The sequence below is a fragment of the Podarcis melisellensis genome (assembly GCF_964234715.1).
Source record: "Podarcis melisellensis genome assembly, chromosome: 8".
NCBI lineage: Eukaryota > Metazoa > Chordata > Lepidosauria > Squamata > Lacertidae > Podarcis > Podarcis melisellensis.
In genome coordinates this window covers 62,687,844-62,707,205 of record NC_138540.1, presented here as the reverse complement: position 1 = coordinate 62,707,205, position 19,362 = coordinate 62,687,844, and the positions used below count along the sequence as shown (strand labels likewise).

Here is a 19,362-nt window from a genome sequence, read left to right as displayed (position 1 = left end):
GGGAGAGTTGCATTTGCAATCATGTCCCGCTTGCAGGCTTCCCATAAAGGCATCTGGCTGGCCGTTGTAAGGACCGGATGCTGGAGCAGATAGGCCTTTGGGCTTGATCCCGCAGGGCTCTTCTTATCTTCAGATTCAGATCTACAGCATGAATGCAAAATTCTAACTCAAAGTTTTGGAATTAGAGTGCATTAAACTTGCTGCCTTTACAGGAATCGGCTATGTAACAACTGTCCACTCTCACACACATTCTGCGCTACTGCAGGTTAACCACTAGCTAAAAGGCCATTCTCTTTACCACTTCAGATGTTGCAGAGATCAATGACAATGATCTCCAGGGCAATCTGTTGGTCTTCAGCACTGTGCAATTGGTTTTTTGTTTGTTTGTTTGTTTGCTTGTTTTAAATGAGAGCTTAATTTTGTTTCCTCCAGCTTGAGGAAAAGCTCAAGGGTTCAAATGCTTTAAATGAAATAAATGAATAAAGTCAGATACTAAATACCACTGCATGTCAACAATCAAACACTATCAAATACTAAAATGAAATGTCTTAAGATATCTAGTGGAAATAAGAAAATACTCAACATCAAAAGTCGTAGTAAAGTGGTGTTAAGTTGGGGGAGCAAATTAGTATCAGAACCACTCAAATTCTATTAACTGCCAAGGAGGAGATACTGAAACCCTCATCAAAAGATTGTATGTGTTTGACTTCCGGAGGCGGCGCAAAACGGCAATGGCGGTCCTCTTTACCCAGTGAAGAGGGGCTCCGCGAAAAAGGGTCGTCCGCTACGGCAAAGCGGAGACCCATTAAGATAAACCGCAGGCAGAGCGAGCCTGCGGCCGTGGGACTCGGCGGGTGCCAGAAGCCCCCCCAGAAGCGAGGAAGGGACCTCGTAAGAGGCTCCGGAACGTGAAAGGGGGAGCGGCGCTGTGAGTTCATCGCTCTTTTCGCGGAAGTGAAGCCGCGCTGCTGCTGCTGCTGAGCGTCGACCTTTCTTCTTGAAAAGTATCGGAATTGGCTGCGACTTACCCGTGAGTAAGGGGTACTAAAGATTGACTTAAATTTATTTAATTCGGCTGAAAACGGGAGGCGAGTAACAGGAAGTCCGTCTCCCGACCCTGCTAATCAGAGCAAAGCAAAGAATTTGATGTGGGCTGAAGCGCTTAAAAAGAGACTTTGAAAATAGTACGAAGGGGCATCAATAGACTGTGTTTTTAGAAATTAAAAGGAATGAAGGATTAAATCATTTGGTTTATTTTGCTACGGAACCTTCCCCCTATTGTGGAGTGACGTGGAGTTAAAGGGGACAACCGAGCTGTCGGGCTGCCAGTGTTGCAAAGGAGAACTGTCAGGCTGCTGAAACTTCTTCTGAAGTATAAATTGTTGCATGGATGGATACATTATCGCTTTAATATTGATACTGGAACCTTTCTGTCACCTTGTGGCACTATTTTGAAACAGAACTATCTGGAAACCTCCTTTTTGAACTTGGGGATTATAAAAGTTGATAGGAACTTTGATGGCGGAAAAGAAACTTTCCTTCTCATGAAACACCCCCCCTGGTGGATTTGCAGAGGTATAGAGGCCTGGGAACTGTATTATATTGAGATTCTTTGTGGTTTAATTGTTTACATTCTGGACTTGCCTCTCTCATGGATTGAAAGACTATTTGACCTTGAACAGAGGCAGCTGGGGAATGAGCGGCCCAGGGAAAACAAGAGCAGCCAAAGCTAAGGAAGCTAAAGAAAAAGATAAGAGAGCTGGGCAGCTTGTTCAAACAACGTTAACACATCAACGTAGATCCTCTGTACCAACTGTGCTGACGGCACAGGAGGGAGAAGTTGAAACGCTTGCTACAGAAGAAATGGCAACTGGAGGAACTGATCCAGTCTTGAAACAAATCTTGGAACAATTGGCACTTTTGAATAAGAAGGTGGACGATCAGTCATCTAAAATTGATAGAGCTACATCTACTATCAGTAAGTTATCAGATCAGGTTTCCCAGCATACCCAGGCTATTGAGAAATTGCAAGGAGCTACGGCTGAGAACTATAAATTAGCTGCGGAAGCCAATCAAAAAGCTGAGCAAGCGTGCAAAAAGGTTGAGGAGATCAAAGGGGAAGTAAGACCTCTGAAAAGACAGGTAGGAGAACAGCAAGCCTACCTGTCAATGGTGGAACTGAAAAGTAAGGAATGCAATCTTAGGCTGAGGGCCGTCCCAGAACTGGAGCAGGGCAACCTAGAGGAATTTTTGACGCAGTTATTTTCTAAATTTTGGGGGGTTGAGGAAGACAAAGACTTTAAAATTGTGACGGCCTTCAGATTGGGAAGATCGGCTAAGAAAGACAAGTCCAGAGACTGTTTGGTTTGCTTGAGAACAAGAGAGGAAAGAGACAAGATACTAGGCCAACATTTTAAAAAATCTCTGGAAGTTGAAGGCAAAAGAGCAGAAATTTATAGAGACATTCCCAAATATCTGTTGGACCTTAGAGCCTCATATACAGACTTGGCCAAACTGTTAAGGTACAACGCAATTCCTTACAGGTGGGAATTCCCTCAAGGTTTATCATTCACCTATAAAGGAAAGAAGGTAAGAATTAAAATACTAGAGGACCAGCAGAAGTTCCTGCACGACAACGAGGAGGACCTCCAAAAGAGAGCCGCAGATTCTTGGCCTCCACCACCGGGATTACCACCAGGACACGTACCATCTGGAGGCGGACCGGCACCACATCCTTCGGGAACGGAGGATAACATAGATACCCAACTGTGATACTCAAGTACTAGACCAGGATGTCTCTACAGCTTCTTAGTTGGAACATAAATGGCGGGAACTCTCCAGAAAAAAGGAGAAAAGTATTTCATATTTTGAAAAAAGAACAATTGGACATTATCTGCTTGCAAGAAACACATGTGACAAGACTCCACAGAAAAGTGTTAATTAATAAAAGGTTAGGCCAAGAATTTATTTCATCGGACAAAGTCAAGAAAAGAGGAGTGGTGATATATGCAAAGGAGAACTTGTCACCAAAATTTGTATTTAAAGATGAACAGGGCAGAATTTTGGCGGTTGAAATTCAGACACAAGGAGAAAAGTTTTTAATTTTAGGAATCTACGCCCCAAATGAAGGGAAATCGGAATTTTTCAAGAGGCTGCATGAGACTATGCTGGACTATTTGGATTACAACAACATTATCATGTTGGGAGATATGAACGGAGTCGTCTCAGTGAATATGGATAAGTCGCAAAGTGCTAACATAACGAAAGACGGCAGACTACCAAAAACTTTTTTCGAAATGACTGACAATTTGGACTTGACTGATATATGGAGGATCAAGAACCCTCTAGGGAAAGAAGGAACTTTCTTTTCTGAGGCCCACATGACATGGACGCGAATCGACCAAATATGGATAACTAGAGGACTGGCACCTAAGACTAGAAAAGTGGAAATCTGCCCAAAAACCTGCTCCGACCACAATGCTTTGAGAATGGAACTGAGATTAAATACAACCGGATCTTTCAGATGGAAAATGAATGACGCTTTGTTAAGAGATCAGGAGATTGTTAAGAAGGCCCAAAAAGTTTTAAAGGATTATTTTGAAATAAATTTAAAGACAACCGTGGAAAAAAGAACAATCTGGGACGCAAGTAAAGCAGTTATGAGAGGGTTTCTAATACAGCAGAACACGATCAAAAAAAGGCTCTGGAATGAAAAGAAGGAGAAGATTTTGGAGAAAATAAGAGAAGGAGAGAAAAAACTGAGATCCAGGCCTAAATCGAAGGAAGTGTTGAGAGAAGTGAAGTTTTTCCAGGCACAATATTCGAAATTGATAAATCAAGAGGTGGAATGGAAAATTAAACAAATGAAACAAAGATCCTTTGAATCAGCTAATAAGTGTGGGAAGCTGTTGGCTTGGCAGTTGAAAAAGAGACAAAAGCTTAATACAGTTACAAATCTAGAGATTGAAGGGAGAATGGTTCAGAAACCTGAGGAAATTAGAAAGTGCTTCCAGAGATATTTCAGAGAACTTTATTCACAAAGGCCACAAAAAGATTCGGAGGTGGATCAATTTCTTATAACTAATGGATTACAAAGAATACCTCAGGAAATGAGAGCAACCCTGAACTGTAACATTACGCTCCAAGAAATTGAATGCGCCATTCAGAATCTTCAACTAGGCAAGTCTCCAGGACCAGATGGACTCACTTCCAAATACTATAAGGTATTGAAGAACTCTTTGATACAACCATTGTTGGAAGTTTGCAACCAGATTATGGAGGGGAGGAAGGCACCGGAAACGTGGAAAGAAGCTTTCATCACGTTGATACCAAAATTAGAAACTGAAAAAACTCAACTTAAAAACTACCGTCCTATCTCACTCCTAAATGTGGATTACAAAATCTTTGCAGACATTTTGGCAAGTAGGTTTAAGAAAGTATTAAATGAAGTGATTCATAAGGACCAAGCAGGCTTTCTCCCTGGTAGGCATTTATTTGACAACACAAGAAACATCATTGATATTTTGGAATTTTTACAGACAAATTCAAATACAAGAGCGGTGTTGATCTTTATTGATGCGGAGAAAGCCTTTGACAACATTTCTTGGATGTTTATGAAGAAAAATTTGGAAAGGATGGGAGTAGGGCGGGGGTTTGAAAATGGAATAGAAGCAATTTATTCAGAACAAAAAGCTAAATTGATAGTGAACAACGTGGTGACAGAGGAGTTCAAAATTGAAAAAGGGACACGACAGGGGTGCCCTCTGTCTCCTCTGTTGTTTATCTCAGTCCTGGAGGTGCTATTGAACAAGATTAGAAATGACCGGTTGGCACAGGGAATTGTGGTCGGAGAGAAACAATATAAACTGAAAGCATTTGCAGATGACTTGGTATTAACACTACAGGAGCCAGCCTCTAGCACTAAAAGAGCGTTAGAATTAATTTCTGACTTTGGTCGGGTGGCGGGATTTAAGCTGAATAAACAAAAAACTAAAGTTCTAGCAAAAAATTTGACAACTATTGAAATAGAGGAGTTCAGAAAAGAAACGGAATTAAATGTGGTTAAAAAAGTAAAGTATTTAGGGGTGCACTTGACCTCCAAAAATTTGAATTTGTTTAAGGACAATTATGAGAAATGTTGGTCAGAGATCAAAAGAGACTTGGAAACATGGTCAAGACTGAAACTTTCCTTGTTGGGTAGAATAGCTGCTATAAAGATGAATGTATTGCCGAAAATGCTATTTCTGTTTCAGGCCCTCCAGATCGTGGACAAGGTGGAATGTTTTGGAAAATGGCAGAGGGATATTTCTAAATTTGTCTGGCAGGGCAAAAAGCCCCGAATTAAGTTTAAAATACTAACGGATGCGAAAGAAAGAGGGGGGTTTGCCCTGCCGGACTTGAGGTTATATTATGAATCTGCAGCCCTCTGCTGGTTGAAAGATTGGATTTTATTGGAGAACACCGATGTCCTCGACCTGGAAGGATTTGATAATGCTTTTGGGTGGCATGCATATTTGTGGTATGACAAGGTTAAAGTTCATAGATCATTCAAAAACCATATTGTCAGAAGGGCAATTTTTATGGTCTGGTCAAAATATAAAGACTTATTGGAGAGTAAAACTCCGAGGTGGCTCTCACCGATGGAGGCCAAAGCACGGAAAAGACTCAATATGGAGGCCCACTGGCCTAAATATTGGGAAATAATTGAAAAAATTGGAGATAATTGGAGGTTGCAGAGTATGGAAAAGTTAAAAAACAAGGTGCGAGATTGGTTACATTATGCTCAAATTCAGGAAGTCTTTAAAGCGGACAAAAAAGTGGGTTTCCAGGAGGAAAAGTCGAAATTAGAGACAGAGCTGCTTGAGCCAAAATCTAAGTTAATTTCGAGAATGTACAACTTGTTGCTTAAATGGAATACACAGGATGAGATTGTTAAATCCTCCATGATAAAGTGGGCGCAGGATTTGGGGCACAACATTATGTTTGAAGACTGGGAAAGGTTATGGAACACCGGAATGAAATTTACGGCATGTAGTGCCCTGAAGGAAAATATTATGAAAATGACATACCGGTGGTACATGACCCCAGTCAAGCTTGCAAAGATATATCACCTGTCTGACAACAAATGTTGGAAATGTAAAGAGGAGGAAGGGACATTCTTACACCTCTGGTGGACCTGCCCGAAGGTGAAGGCCTTCTGGGAGATGATACATAATGAACTAAAAAAGGTACTTAGATTTACCTTACCCAAGAAACCAGAGGCCTTCCTCCTGGGCATGGTAGACCAGAGGGTGGCCAAGAAAGATAGAATTTTCTTTATGTACGCTACTACAGCAGCAAGGATCCTGATGGCAAAGCATTGGAAGACACAAAATTTACCCACATTGGAAGAATGGCAGACGCAGCTGATGGACTATATGGAACTGGCTGAAATGACTGGCAGAATCCGAGACTCGGGAGAAGAAGAAACGGAGGAAGTTTGGGAAAAATTTAAGGACTATTTGAAAAGGCATTATAGGTTGTATGAATGTTAAAAAATGCTCCTTTTTAGGAAATTACAGCTTCAGCATCGGTTAATTTTTTGAATTGGAAAATAAGGAACAACAAGAAAGAAGTGGTGTAATGAAATAATTTTATTGTGTTGAAACTAAAACAATGGATTTGGACTGAAATGTTTAGAGACCAGATATCACGATAAAATGGAAGATATATTATTATGTTTAAAATAAGTTAACAATTTGCTGAGGTTTTAAATTTACAGAGAATGCAGTGTTCGGAAGATGGGGGGAGTCCACTAGATTTATGGAAATAAGTGTTTGGAAGTTGGATTTTGTATACTATAAACTTAATAAAAATTATATTAAAAAAAAAAAAGATTGTATGTGTTTGTGCATCTGCACACTCATCACAGGAGTACCTGATATCTGGATTTTAGAAAATCTGAGCTTCTAGCCCTCATGCAGTTTGGAAATGAATACTGATAGCATCCATAGAAGACTGAAAATCCAGGGAGGGGGCTAGGAAAGGGTTTTGGCTGTTAGGAAGATCCAACCATTGCATCTCTTCCTGCCTCCTTATCAAGACTGATCCAGAGATTTTTGGTGTTCCAGGCAAATTCAAATTTTGCCACTACCTACCCAAACAAATCTCATTGCATGCCTGATCATCAAGAGTCAACAGAAGATCTATAAAATTTCCGTGACTTAACTATCATATGTTGTTGCTGGGGTGATGCTGCAAAGGTGCCCTTCCAACACCAGTGCTGCCACAACTTACTGGGATGGCACTGGGGTGGTGGCAAGGTCAGGGCTGTGTGGGCACACTGGCAGGAGCACTAGATTGGCTCCTCCAAAGCTCCAGCACCGGGCTGACCTTGCTACTGCCCTGCATCTTCACCGTTAGTGGGAGCAATGCCGGGGCTAGGAGGACAACTCTGCACTACCACTCTACTGCACCAGCTGCTCCTATCATATTGTGACCTGATTTTTAAAAAAATGCTGTAAGCTGCTCTGTGACACCCATATGAAGGGTAATATTTCAGCAACAGCAACAGCAACAACACATCATCCCCCAGATTCTTGGACACCAGAAATCTGGTTACAATCTGCATTTGAGCTATGAGCTGAAAAAGCAAATAAATTTCTCCTTCCTCAGGGTGCTTCCCTAGCTTAGGCAGGCTGCCTCATTTGCCTGTACCACCAAGGATGGCCATGCTGCGAGTGATGAGGTTCCTATTATAGTGGGGGGGGGCATGGGTTAAATCCAGACTAACTTAGTTGTTCCTTACTCCCACTGATATCTGGAGGGACTTCGGTTTGTCATAACCAATTTTTCATATTGACTGTATTGATTATAAAGCTGTTGTCTCCAATGGTATTTTGTGATATGACCAAACGGTGTTTGATTATATGGTACGTAACTTGCTGCATCTTATATTGGGTACACAGTTTTGTGAAAGCTACGCCCTAAAAGGCAGCCTAGAAATACAACCATGGGTGGGTATACAACCAACCCCAATAATTTACGATTCTGATGTGCTTACCTGGTCTATAGTAGCGATCAAGGATGCTGAGCGTCAGGAAGGCCCCATAACCGTGGGCTGCAAAGGGAGCTTTAGCCAAAGAGGCCAGGTAATCCATGTAGTAAAGGGCAGGCCCATCTTGCTCATCAAAGCCTGCCAGCAGGAGGTTGACATGATAAGGAGTCTGGAAAAGAAGCAGAAGAAGCTGTTAGAACACTCATCTGGATATCATAGAATGACTTCTCAATATTCTGCACTTTTTCAAAGCACAAAAGTGAGTGCCACAAAGGGCTAACTATATTGTGACCAAACTGTGTTTATGATGTTATTCAACTCTCTGCAGTCATCAGATCAAACATTTATTAATGTGAACTAGTCATTGGTTTTAGTTTTTTAAAAAAACAACGTATAAAGATGAATACATTAGCTAAGTACATTGTGTCAAGAGTAACATCACAGGCAAAAGAGCTGCAAACACCACAGCGTCGTTTTCAATTGCTCCCCCCACTGAATGCAACCATATTTTCTGTTGTACATGATTTAGAAACTAAGGCATTAAGTAATACAAAACTATTAAATCAAATAAAATCAAGGACAAGACCTCTGCCGACAACTACAAACCGCTGTTGAGCTGTCACAGAGAAAGTTTGTGGGCCCCACCCAGCACAAATTGTCCAGGTCAGTTCTTAAGTACCGTCTTAAGACGAAATTGGAGCAGTAGACAGAGATATATAAAATAAAAGGGATCAATTTAATTGCTTTAGAATTCAGGAACATAGCAGGCAAGTAATAATGATTCAGGCTTTTCCTATTCAAACTGTGTTTTTATTCTGTGTTCCACCGTGCAATATATATGAAAGCATGGTTTATAAATATTCAAATAAATAAATAGAGGGAAAGAATGACTGGGATTCACTTCCAATATGTCAAATCACAGCTTTTGATTGTTCTGTTCTAGCTCCGGTTCCCACTCTGCACACTACCAGATGGATGCTTATAAACCTCCATACAGGCAAAGGAATTTTTTAAAAGAAGAACACGGAAGAATGTCAGAAGGGTTTCCGAGATTGCAAGTTGCTCCCCGGCTCCAGCAACATTGATTTAATTAGCCCATGTTAACACCCCTTATTTACGCCTAAGCATGTTGCGCATGCAGAAGCTGGCAAATCAAAGCTACCTCGTAATTGGAGAGTCGGGTTCCGGGCTTCTAAAAGGTGGCTTCTAAACACCGACTTCTACCCGAGTCTGTGTCAGATGTCAAAGCATACATACATAAATGATGTGCAAACTAATTAGACCCGGACAGCTGTGCAGCACTTTTCTTGGGAATGCTTTTTTGACACAGGCAACTGCAGAAGACATTTCAAGCCCCTTGCCTTAAAAAGTCACATTCCCTCTTCCCTTACATTTGTTTTTTTTTGGGGGGGGGCAGCTGTGAGTGTATGCAGGGGAACTACACACTGCAAGAGAGAGATCAGTCACTGAATGTAGTGGCATCACACTCCAAATACAAGCTTAGTTTACCCAAAGTCCTGCTATTAGGCTGTCTGCCTTTCCACGGACTCACTGTTAAGGCACAAATGCGTCAGTCACTCCTGAATGATGTGCTGGGACACACGAACAACACTTGCAAGAAATGAGGCACATGGCCCATCTAGTCCAGCAGCCTGTTCTCATGGGGGTTAACTGGATGCTTGTGAGAAGCCTGCAAGCACGACCTGAGCACAACATTGTCCCCCTGCAACTGGTGTTCAGAGAGAGACTGCCTCAAGCAGTAGATGGAGCGCAATACACAACAATTATTGCTAGTAGACGCTGATATCCTCCATGAAGTTGCCTCATCCTCTTTTAAAACCATCTAAGAACAGGAGGGCGGGGGGCATCTCCAGGTCATAATGTGTCAAACACTTGATTGTAGTTCCAACCTTTCTCCTCAAAGGTTCTGTTCAGGTCGCACATAAAGCTCTGTTCTGCACCAATGGTGCCCAAAGTCTTGCAAAGAGCAAAATCAGCATGCTGTCTTTATAAAATGGAAGGAAACACACCACTGCATTTACCCAGAAACGAAGTGCAGATAAATAGAAGCAGTTTCATCAAGGATCCAACAAGCACAAAGTACTGAGACATTGAGACAGGGCAACCGGCAACATCTCTGTAGGATTTGACACCACAGCCAGGCCTCCCTTTCCTGGGCGTGGAGGAGGAACTGTGGTATGATCTTTGACTCATTTGGTACACACAATTACCCTGTGAGATGGGCCCAGGCAAGACCACAGCTGCTCCAGCAAGTGTTGTGACGGAGCATGAGTTTGAACGTACATTAAGTACAGTCGTCACCTATGTATGGGCACCTTGCACAAAACATTCCAAGGCTTACGTGGATTTTAGACTCAAGGTAGGCAACCTGTTGTGGATGACAACTCCCATCACCACATCAGCTACCCCCGTTGCACTCCCCCCACAATAAAACATTGCTTTTATCGCTTCTTTTCTGAAAGTACACTTCAGAAAGTTCAGCTTAAGGGAAGGCTGGTAAAGAAGAGTCAAACAAGAGTGCATAAAAAGCAACAACAATGCCAACTTGGAGGAGTGGGATTCTTCCCTCTCTACTGCTGGATTTAAAATAACTGCAGTGATTAGGAAGAGCGTGAAATCCTTCAGAATTTACAGCTGAAGGGAAGAGTGGTGACAACCACACCAAAACGTGCACGCACACACAACACAAAATCAGCAATGAGAGGTTGGGGCGGGAGTGGCGGTGTGACATCTGGCGGAAGCCAAAGTCGCCATGGAGGGGAGGGGGACGCAGTGGGCGCGAGGAAGGCATCCTACTAAGCGTGGACAACGAGAGAGGAACTGACAGCCTCTCTTTGGACCCAGGCCAGGCAGTGCCACCTATAATTAAATGTATCATCGTACGGAGCAGCACTTTAACGGGGAAGTGTATAAATGCCTGCCTGCGGGTGGAGGGAGAGAAGCTTTCATTCTGTGCACAAACATAGCAGTCTTTGCATTCCCAGAAGGTGAAGGGGAGGGGGGCGGCAACAAGAGGATCAAGAAACCTTGTTCTGTATCATGTAAAATTGCAGCATTATGTCCTAGATCTCCTTTGGCCCTTGGAAGCACCTTTCTGGTTTGAGGCCAGGAGCCCCACAGCGCCACAGCCATAGACTTTGTTTCCCTGTGCTCAAAGCGGGAGCTGAACTCAGTTGAGGAACCCTTCATTTTGAGGTGAAGTGAGATGAAGTGTTTGCTTTATGGTGGCCCACTGCTACATGCAAAGGCATCAAGTGACTGCACGTGCTGAAGAAGGCAACAGTGTCCTGTGACCAACAGCGGCCAGCCAGGCACCTCCATGTTCTGTGAGCCTCCAGGGGCAAGAGCCTTTCCCTTTGACTTGCCCTCCAGCCAACTAGCATTCAGAGCTACACAGCCTCCAATCTGGAGGTGCAGATAAGCTGTCATGGGACAAGCACAGGGTAAAATGCATCCCTCAGAATTCATGGAGTTGTATCTTATGCTAGCTTTACTCAGAGTAGACCTGCTGAAGCTAATGGACATTTAGGTCTAAGTCAATGTCAATGGGTCTCCTCTGCTGCGGGAGACTGATCAAATCCAGTAGAGTTTAGTTTCTCTGTCTGGTTCTTGAGACCCTCTCAGGTTCACACCCCTCAACCATTCTGCTTTGCATCCTCCATTAGCTTGACTGGAAATGGGTCCTTGAAATTTTGATGCCTCTTGCTTGCCTGGATGGAGTCCAGGGAGGACAGTGTGAGCTTGTATACAAACTAGCCTACTGTATAAAATTTGTTTGTTGCTCCGCTCACTTTTGCCTCTGGCCCCCTCTTGCCAATTGCAAGGTAAACAGCAGGCTGAAAATGGTTCCTTACCCCACTTCACTCCTCTGAGCTTGTAGTGGGAAGAAACAATTGTGGTTTGTTTCACTCCCAACAAACTGATTTGTAGCCAAGGCTTATTCTTGGCTTACTGATTATGGTTAGTCATGAGATGCTAGTTGGGCCACAGTAGGGTAATGAAGTGTAACATGATGCACACTGCAGCAAAAATTCCCAATTTCACATATATAAACATTGACAGGGTTTAAAGTAGCAACTAATCTGAAAACTGATTTGGAGGTCATGGTGGATAGCTCAACAGAAAATACGAAGTGTCAGTCCTTTAATTTGAATGTCACATTTTTCTTCACTTATAAAAGAGAGCTACATTTGGATCCCTTCCAATCGGGATTCAGGCCTCATCATGGGACTGAAACTGCCTTGGTCGCGCTGGTCGATGATCTCCGGTGGGCTAGGGACAAAGGGGAGAGCTGTTTCTCTCAGTTCTGCTGGATCTCTCAGTGGCTTTTGATACCATCAACCATAACACCCTTCTGGAACGGCTAGAGGGGCTGGGAGCTGGGGGCACCATTATACAGTGGTCCCGCTCCTTCCTCCTGGGCCATGTTCAGAAAGTGGTGTGGGGGGGGTGAGTGAATCCAGGAAGATTGTTATTTCAGGGCTCTACCATCGCCATCGATCCCCGGCATTGAATGTGTTGGCCTAGTGTGAGGCTCTGAGGAGAGCTTGGCTGTGTGGCTGGTGTACCGGCCACCTAGCGCACCAGCAGCCACCCTGTCAGGCCTGCTGTAGGCGGTGGCCGGCTGGGCCTTGGAGTTCCCTAACCGATTGGCATTGGGGGACTTCAACATCCATGCTGATGCCACTCCCTCCTCACAGGCTCTGGACCTGGTGTCTTCCATGGCGACACTAGGGCTCTCCCAGTTTGTTTCAGGCCCCACACATCAAGCAGGCCACATGCTGGATTTGATCTTTGGCGTTGGTATAGATGTGATCATGTTTCCTTCGATGAAGGTGCCATGGTCTGATCACTATGCTCTGAAAGCCAGGATTGACATTCCACCCCCACCCTGCTTAGGTGGCAAGCCGATTTGGGCTCGCCCGCAGAGGCTGATGGACTCTGATAGATTTCGTCAAGCCTTGCGGGACCTTTCTCCCCCTGGCGACTCATTGACTGAGCTTGTTGAGGGCTGGAATACCCAGCTCCTGGCAGCCATCAATGAGATCGCACCTAAGCGCCCTCTGCGACCCCGCAGAAACCGGGCTCCCTGGTTTACCGAGGAGCTCCGGAAAATGAAGCGGGACCTCAGACAGCTAGAGCGAGTATGGCGGGGTGCCGTGATGGAGTGTGGCGGGGAAGCTCCGTGATGGAGCTTCAAGAACATCTTATAGGGTTTTTATGAAAATCTACGAGATGGCAGTGAAGGCCGCTAAGAAGTCCTACTTCTCAGCCTCCATTGCATCCGCTAGCTCACGCCCGGCGCAATTATTTAGTATAATTCGGTCTTTAACATCCCTCAAAGGACAGCCAAATTTAAATAACAATTTGACACACAGCTGTGAGGCATTTGCGAGCTTTTTTGCGGAGAAGGTCCTGTTGCTCCGCCATGACCTCCCTGCCAATTTGGATACAATAAAGGAACTGGAGGCCCCTCGACTGTCCTTGGGTCCAGTATTGGACCACTTTGACCGGATATCCCCAGCCGATGTGGACAGACTCCTCCGAGCTGGAAAGCCCACCACTTGTCCTCTTGACCCGTGCCCGTCCTGGCTTATTAGAGCGTGTCCAGACGAGGTGCGCCCCCCCCTGGGGGATATCATCAATTTGTCCCTTGGCACCGGGACATTCCCAGGGGAACTGAAGGAGGCAGTGGTGCGCTCGCTTTTAAAGAAAACATCATTAGATCCCTTAGATCTATCCAATTACTGCCCGGTTTCGAATCTTCCATTCCTGGGTAAGGTGATTGAGAGAGCGGTTGCTGAACAGCTTGGTAGGTTTCTGGATGAAACATCGGCTCTGGATCCATTCCAGTCCGGCTTCCGTGCTGGTCATGGGACCGAGACGGCTCTAGTCGCCCTAACAGATGATCTCCGCAGGCAGCTGGATCGAGGCAGGTCGGGGCTGCTGATTCTTCTAGACCTGTCAGCAGCCTTCGACATGGTCGATCACGAACTCCTGGACCACCGCCTTGCCGACGTTGGGATCCAGGGCACAGTCCTTCAATGGCTGAGCTCATTTCTCTCTGGTTGGGGACAGAGGGTGGCGCTTGGGGGGAATTGTCATCCCGCCACTCCTTGGTGTGTGGAGTGCCCCAGGGTGCGATACTCTCCCTGATGCTTTTTAACATCTTTATGCGCCCCCTCGCCCAGCTTGTCCGGAGTTTTGGGCTGGGCTGCCATCAGTATGCTGACACCCAACTCTATCTGTTGATGGATGGCCATTCTGACTCGGCCCCAGACACACTGATCAGATGCTTGGAAGCTGTGGCTGGATGGTTACGTAGGAGCCGGTTGAAGTTAAATCCTTCAAAGACAGAGGTCCTCTGGCTGGGACGGGACGATATGGGATTGAGGGGGCAACTCCCATCTCTTGCGGGGGTGCAATTAGTGCCAGCACCGTCCGTTAAGAGTTTGGGTGTAATCTTCGATACCTCCCTCTCCATGGAGGCGCAGATTGCAGCTATAACAAAGGTGGCATTTTTTCATCTCCGCCAAGCTAAGCAGTTGGCTCCTTACCTCTCTCGCCCTGACCTAGCCACTGTGATCCACGTGACGGTCACCTCCAGACTGGATTATTGTAACTTGCTCTACGTGGGGCTGCTCTTGAGACTGACCCAGAAACTTCAGCGGGTGCAGAATGCTGCAGCGAGACTCCTTACGGGGTCTTCGCTGCGAGATCACATTCATACGGTGCTATATCAGCTGCACTGGCTCCCGGTGGAGTACAGGATCAGGTTTAAGGTGCTGGTTTTAACCTTTAAAGCCCTATACGGCCTAGGACCCTCGTACCTATGGGACCGCCTCTCCTGGTATGCCCCACAGAGGAACTTACAGTCTTCAAATAAAAACATCTTGAAGGTCCCAGGCCACAGAGAGGTTAGGCTGGCCTCAACTAGAGCCAGGGCTTTTTCGGCTGCGGCTCCAACCTGGTGGAACGCTCTGTCACAAGAGACAAGGGCCCTGCAGGACTTGACATCTTTCCGCAGGGCCTGCAAGACAGAGCTGTTCCACCAGGCCTTTGGTCAGGGCGCAGCCTGACTCCCTCCTTGGCAATCTTTACAAAACTTTAGTTTATGGTTGCCATCAATTTTGATTTCAATTAATTTTTATAATGTTTTTATAATGTTGCACTGTTTTAGTGTTGTTATCGGCCCTGAGCCCGGCTTTGGCCGGGGAGGGCGGGATATAAATAAAATTTATTTTTATTATTATTATTCAGACCCCTGGGCTCTCACTTGTGGGGTGCCTCAGGGTTCTGTCCTCTCCCCCATGCTTTTCAACATCTACATGCAGCCGCTGGGAGAGATCATCAGGGGGTTTGGGTTGGGTGTTCATCAATATGCAGATGATACCCAGCTCTACCTCTCTTTCAAATCAAAGAAGATTTAGATCTCTTTGTATCTCATCATTGACAGACCTGCCCTCCACAAATTTGTTTAACGCCCTTTTAAATGTTGTAACCACATCCTGTGGCAGTGAATTCTGGGCTATAAGGAAGAGCTGTGGAAAACTACCTCCTTTTGCCATGCCAGAACCTTTAAGCCCAGGGTGGGGAACCTTTCACAGCCTGAGGGCCACATTTCCTCCTGGGCAACCTTATGAGGGCCACCCAGTGGTGGGCAGGACCAGAGGCAAAAGTCAGCAGAGTAACAAGTATAAATGCTATCTTTGTATAGTAGACAACACATCCCTCTCTATCCTCCATTTAGACAAGCAACAGGTGCTATCAGGGTTCAAGGGCACATTCCAGTTAGGCAGGAAGAAAGACAGGGTACAATGCAGGACCACGGAAAAGTGCAGCCTGGGACAGTTGCAGGCAGCAGACAAAGAGACCTGGAGGGCTGCCTTTGGCCCGAGGCCGGAAATCCCATTCCCTTGCTGCATCTGACCAATTTCACCAGATGACCCTAAACTGTAGAACGAGAGAGGGTGAAACCATTTTCTGTCCATAGCACACATTGCCTTGTAAGCCTCTCTCATGCCCTTCCTTTTTAATCATTTCTCTCATTTTTTCTTTCAAACTAAAAAAAAAGCCACAAACACTTTGGATTTTCCTCGCTGGGAATGCGCTCCAATCTGCCGAACATTCCCACTCCCTGGCATCAGCTCCAGATTGCTCTCTGTTCTTCTCATTAGAGCAGCAGTTGCCCGCTGTAATTAAAACCACTTCCAAATTTAATGACTTAAGCAGCAACATGACACAGATGCCTTATTATACCAGATAGTTAACACAGTATTCATTTTCCCAGCCAATTTCACTTGCTAATCTAAAACATTGCCACTACCTTATAATCAAGGTGCTGCAAGGGGGCACGCAGTGGTGCCGTCAGGGCAGGACTTTGGGGCAGATGTCCAGGGCCCCCCCACTCAATAGAATGAGCAGGAGGGTTCCCCAAATGCAGCAGGGCTGGCTTACCATATTTTGAAGTAATACACACTACGATCTAAAGTGGGCCCCCCCATAAGACCATTAAGTCCAGGTTTATGGGTACCTCAAACTTTTCCCAAATGGGTTATCCCAAACACCTGTTTGCCCCATCCAAACCATGGGCAGCCAATGTCATGTTCACAGTGCAGTAACACAGCCACAGGACCCAGCAGCACTGTGGGTTGTGTGTATAATGGCAGGCTCATCGCAGTGCAGCCTTGGTCAGGTGTTGGAGGTTTTTTTAAATAGGCTCCTACTCCCAAAGCTTAATGTTCTATTCAACAGCTTCATATTATTCAGCAGCAGGAACATAAGAAGCTGCCACATACAGAGTCATAGCATTAATCCTAGCTCAGTATTGTCTACATCCGTGGTTCTCAAAGGGTGTGGCACACTACCAATGGTGAGGTAGGAGAGGTGGCAAGTGTGGCAGGAAGATTCAAGGACAGACAAAGAAACATTTAAGCATTTCAGTGTAGTATAGTACAGTACAGTACAGTATAGTATAGTACAATATAGAATCTATATATATATTTGCAGAATATGAATATTTTGGGAACAATTAATGTTTGCATGTAACTGCTTTGCTTTACACCTTCTGGATGTCCGGTGAGCATATTATAAAGTATTTGATTTATATATCAGTCTTCATCACAAGATCTCAGGGAGGTTCACAAGATAAAAATACGAAGTAAAAAGCACAAATAAACAAGGTAAAAGCACAAATGGCTAAAACAGAAACAACAAAATAATAACCCCCCTCACAAACACATTTAAAAAACTATAGAATGTTAATCAGCCAAAGGTCTGGTTGAAGAGGAATGTTTTCGCCTGGCACCCAAAGATTTATAATGAAGCTACCAGACAAACTTCCTCATAGTAGTTGTGCTCTATGTTATAAATCAAGCACTGCTAGTTGTTGTTTATTTCTGTTTTCCAATGTATTTCTTACCAATTAAAAGAATTGGTGTGGCACAAGCAAATTTTTATTCTGAAAGTGTGGCCCAGAGAAAAAGGTTTGAGAACCACACGTCTACAATCAAGGGTAGGAAATCTGTGGTCCTCCAGATGTTGCTGGACTACAACTCCCATCATGCTCTCAGGGCCGACAGGCATTGAAATCCAACATCTGGAGGGCTCCACGTCTCCCCACCCTTCTCCATCTACACTGAAAGACAGCAGTTCTTCAGGGTTTCAAACAGGAATCTTTCTAGTCGTACCTGATCCTGGGACGCCTGCCGGCAAAGCAGCCGTTTTACCACTGAGCTGCGGCCCCTCCCCATTTCCCAACTTCTGCGTGCAGCTTTGCTTCTTGGCAAACTCAACCCTGCAGGGCCAAAATGGCTCCAGGTTTCACAGAACAAAAGCAGCTGTGTTCATATTTTTAAATATTAGTGCGTGTTTTTTAAAGGAGCGATCAACTGAGCCCAACCTAGGAGACAAATTCTAACCCAGCCCCCAAATTTGGTGATTTTATGCCTGCAGGAATTGGAAGCGTAACATGTGCCTCCCCCTCCCCAAGAGGCAAACACTGCTAGGGTTTATACAGCCCCACGTCATCAGAGACCCCATATCTTGTGGGGCCCATCTCTTTCGACTTGTGCACAAAGGGAGAAAATAGGACATTGCCCTTCTGACTGCTGAGCCCTGAGGGCAAACGTTTGAGAGCCCATTTTAAAATGTCTTCTGATTAAAATCACACGATTAGAGAGGGGTCTGGTCAGCAGCAGGAAAAAGGGGGGAAGGGGAGAACAGGGTGTCATTGATCCATGGCAGCTAGCAGAGCCAGCAACGGCACTGGATGGAATAGGCCTGCCCACCCAGAACACTAGCCACTGCTCTTTCATCCTAGAGAGTCAGATGTGTGCATACTCTGCGTGTGCGCGCACACCATAACAGCATTTATAAAAACCTTTCCCAGACACTGTTGTTTCAGAGAGCTTTTTGGCACACATGTCACTATATGATTATTTGGCTCAAGAATTGTAGAGATGGAAGGGACCCCGAGGGTCATCTATTGCAATCCCCTGCAATGCAGGAATCACAACTAGATCATACATGGCAGGTAGCCATCCAACCTCTGCGGAAGGAGAGTTCACCACCTCTTGTGGGAGTCTGTTCCATTGTCGAACAGCTCTTACTTTCGGAATGTTTAATCGGAATATCCTTTCTTGCAGCAATTTTCTGCTTAGGGGGGCCATATTTGTTTGATTAAAACTTTGTTTTTTCCATTTGCAATTGCTGTATTATATTAATTATTATTATTATTATTATTATTATTATTATTATTATTATTATTAATACCGCACCCATCTGGCTGGGTTTCCCCAGCCACTCTGGGCAGCTCCCAAAAGAATTAAAAGCACAATAAACCACCAAACATTAAAAACTTCCCTAAACAGGGTTGCCTTCAGATGTCTTCTAAAAGTCAGACAGTTGTTTATTTCTTTGACATTTATGGGAGGGCATTCCACTGGGCGGGCACCGTTGCCAAGAAGGCCCTCTGCATGTAGAGGTGATAAGATGGAAGCAAGCACTTCCTAAACTACAAGAGGAAATGGCTACAAAAACTGTTTGCCACCCCATACTGAAAGAACAGAATAAGAAAAGCAGCCCAGAAATGAAAGCATGTTCCTTAAAGTGACTAGGAGATGCTCACTCTGGTGCCAAGAAGGGTAGGGAGAAGGGTAGGGAAATAATTCAGAAAGCAAGGAGTCACCCGACCCCCCTTACCCCCCTGCCCGAAGTGGCACAACCGCGGTGTCAAAGTGCACTGTTTGCTGGAAGGCACTGCCATCTGCAAGAGCGCAACATTTCATCTCCGGTAAATAAACACA

General features: G+C 44.9%; 1 protein-coding gene across 1 annotated transcript in view; it reads right to left on the bottom strand.

Annotated features, from left to right (window-relative positions):
• PSMB2 (proteasome 20S subunit beta 2) overlaps nt 1-19,362 on the bottom strand; it is a 35,108-nt gene that overhangs the window by 2,346 nt on the left and 13,400 nt on the right. Inside the window, exon 4 of the mRNA XM_081921549.1 lies at nt 8,042-8,204. Within this exon, the coding sequence (XP_081777675.1) occupies nt 8,042-8,204 (163 nt within the window). The remainder of the gene's footprint in view (nt 1-8,041; nt 8,205-19,362) is intronic.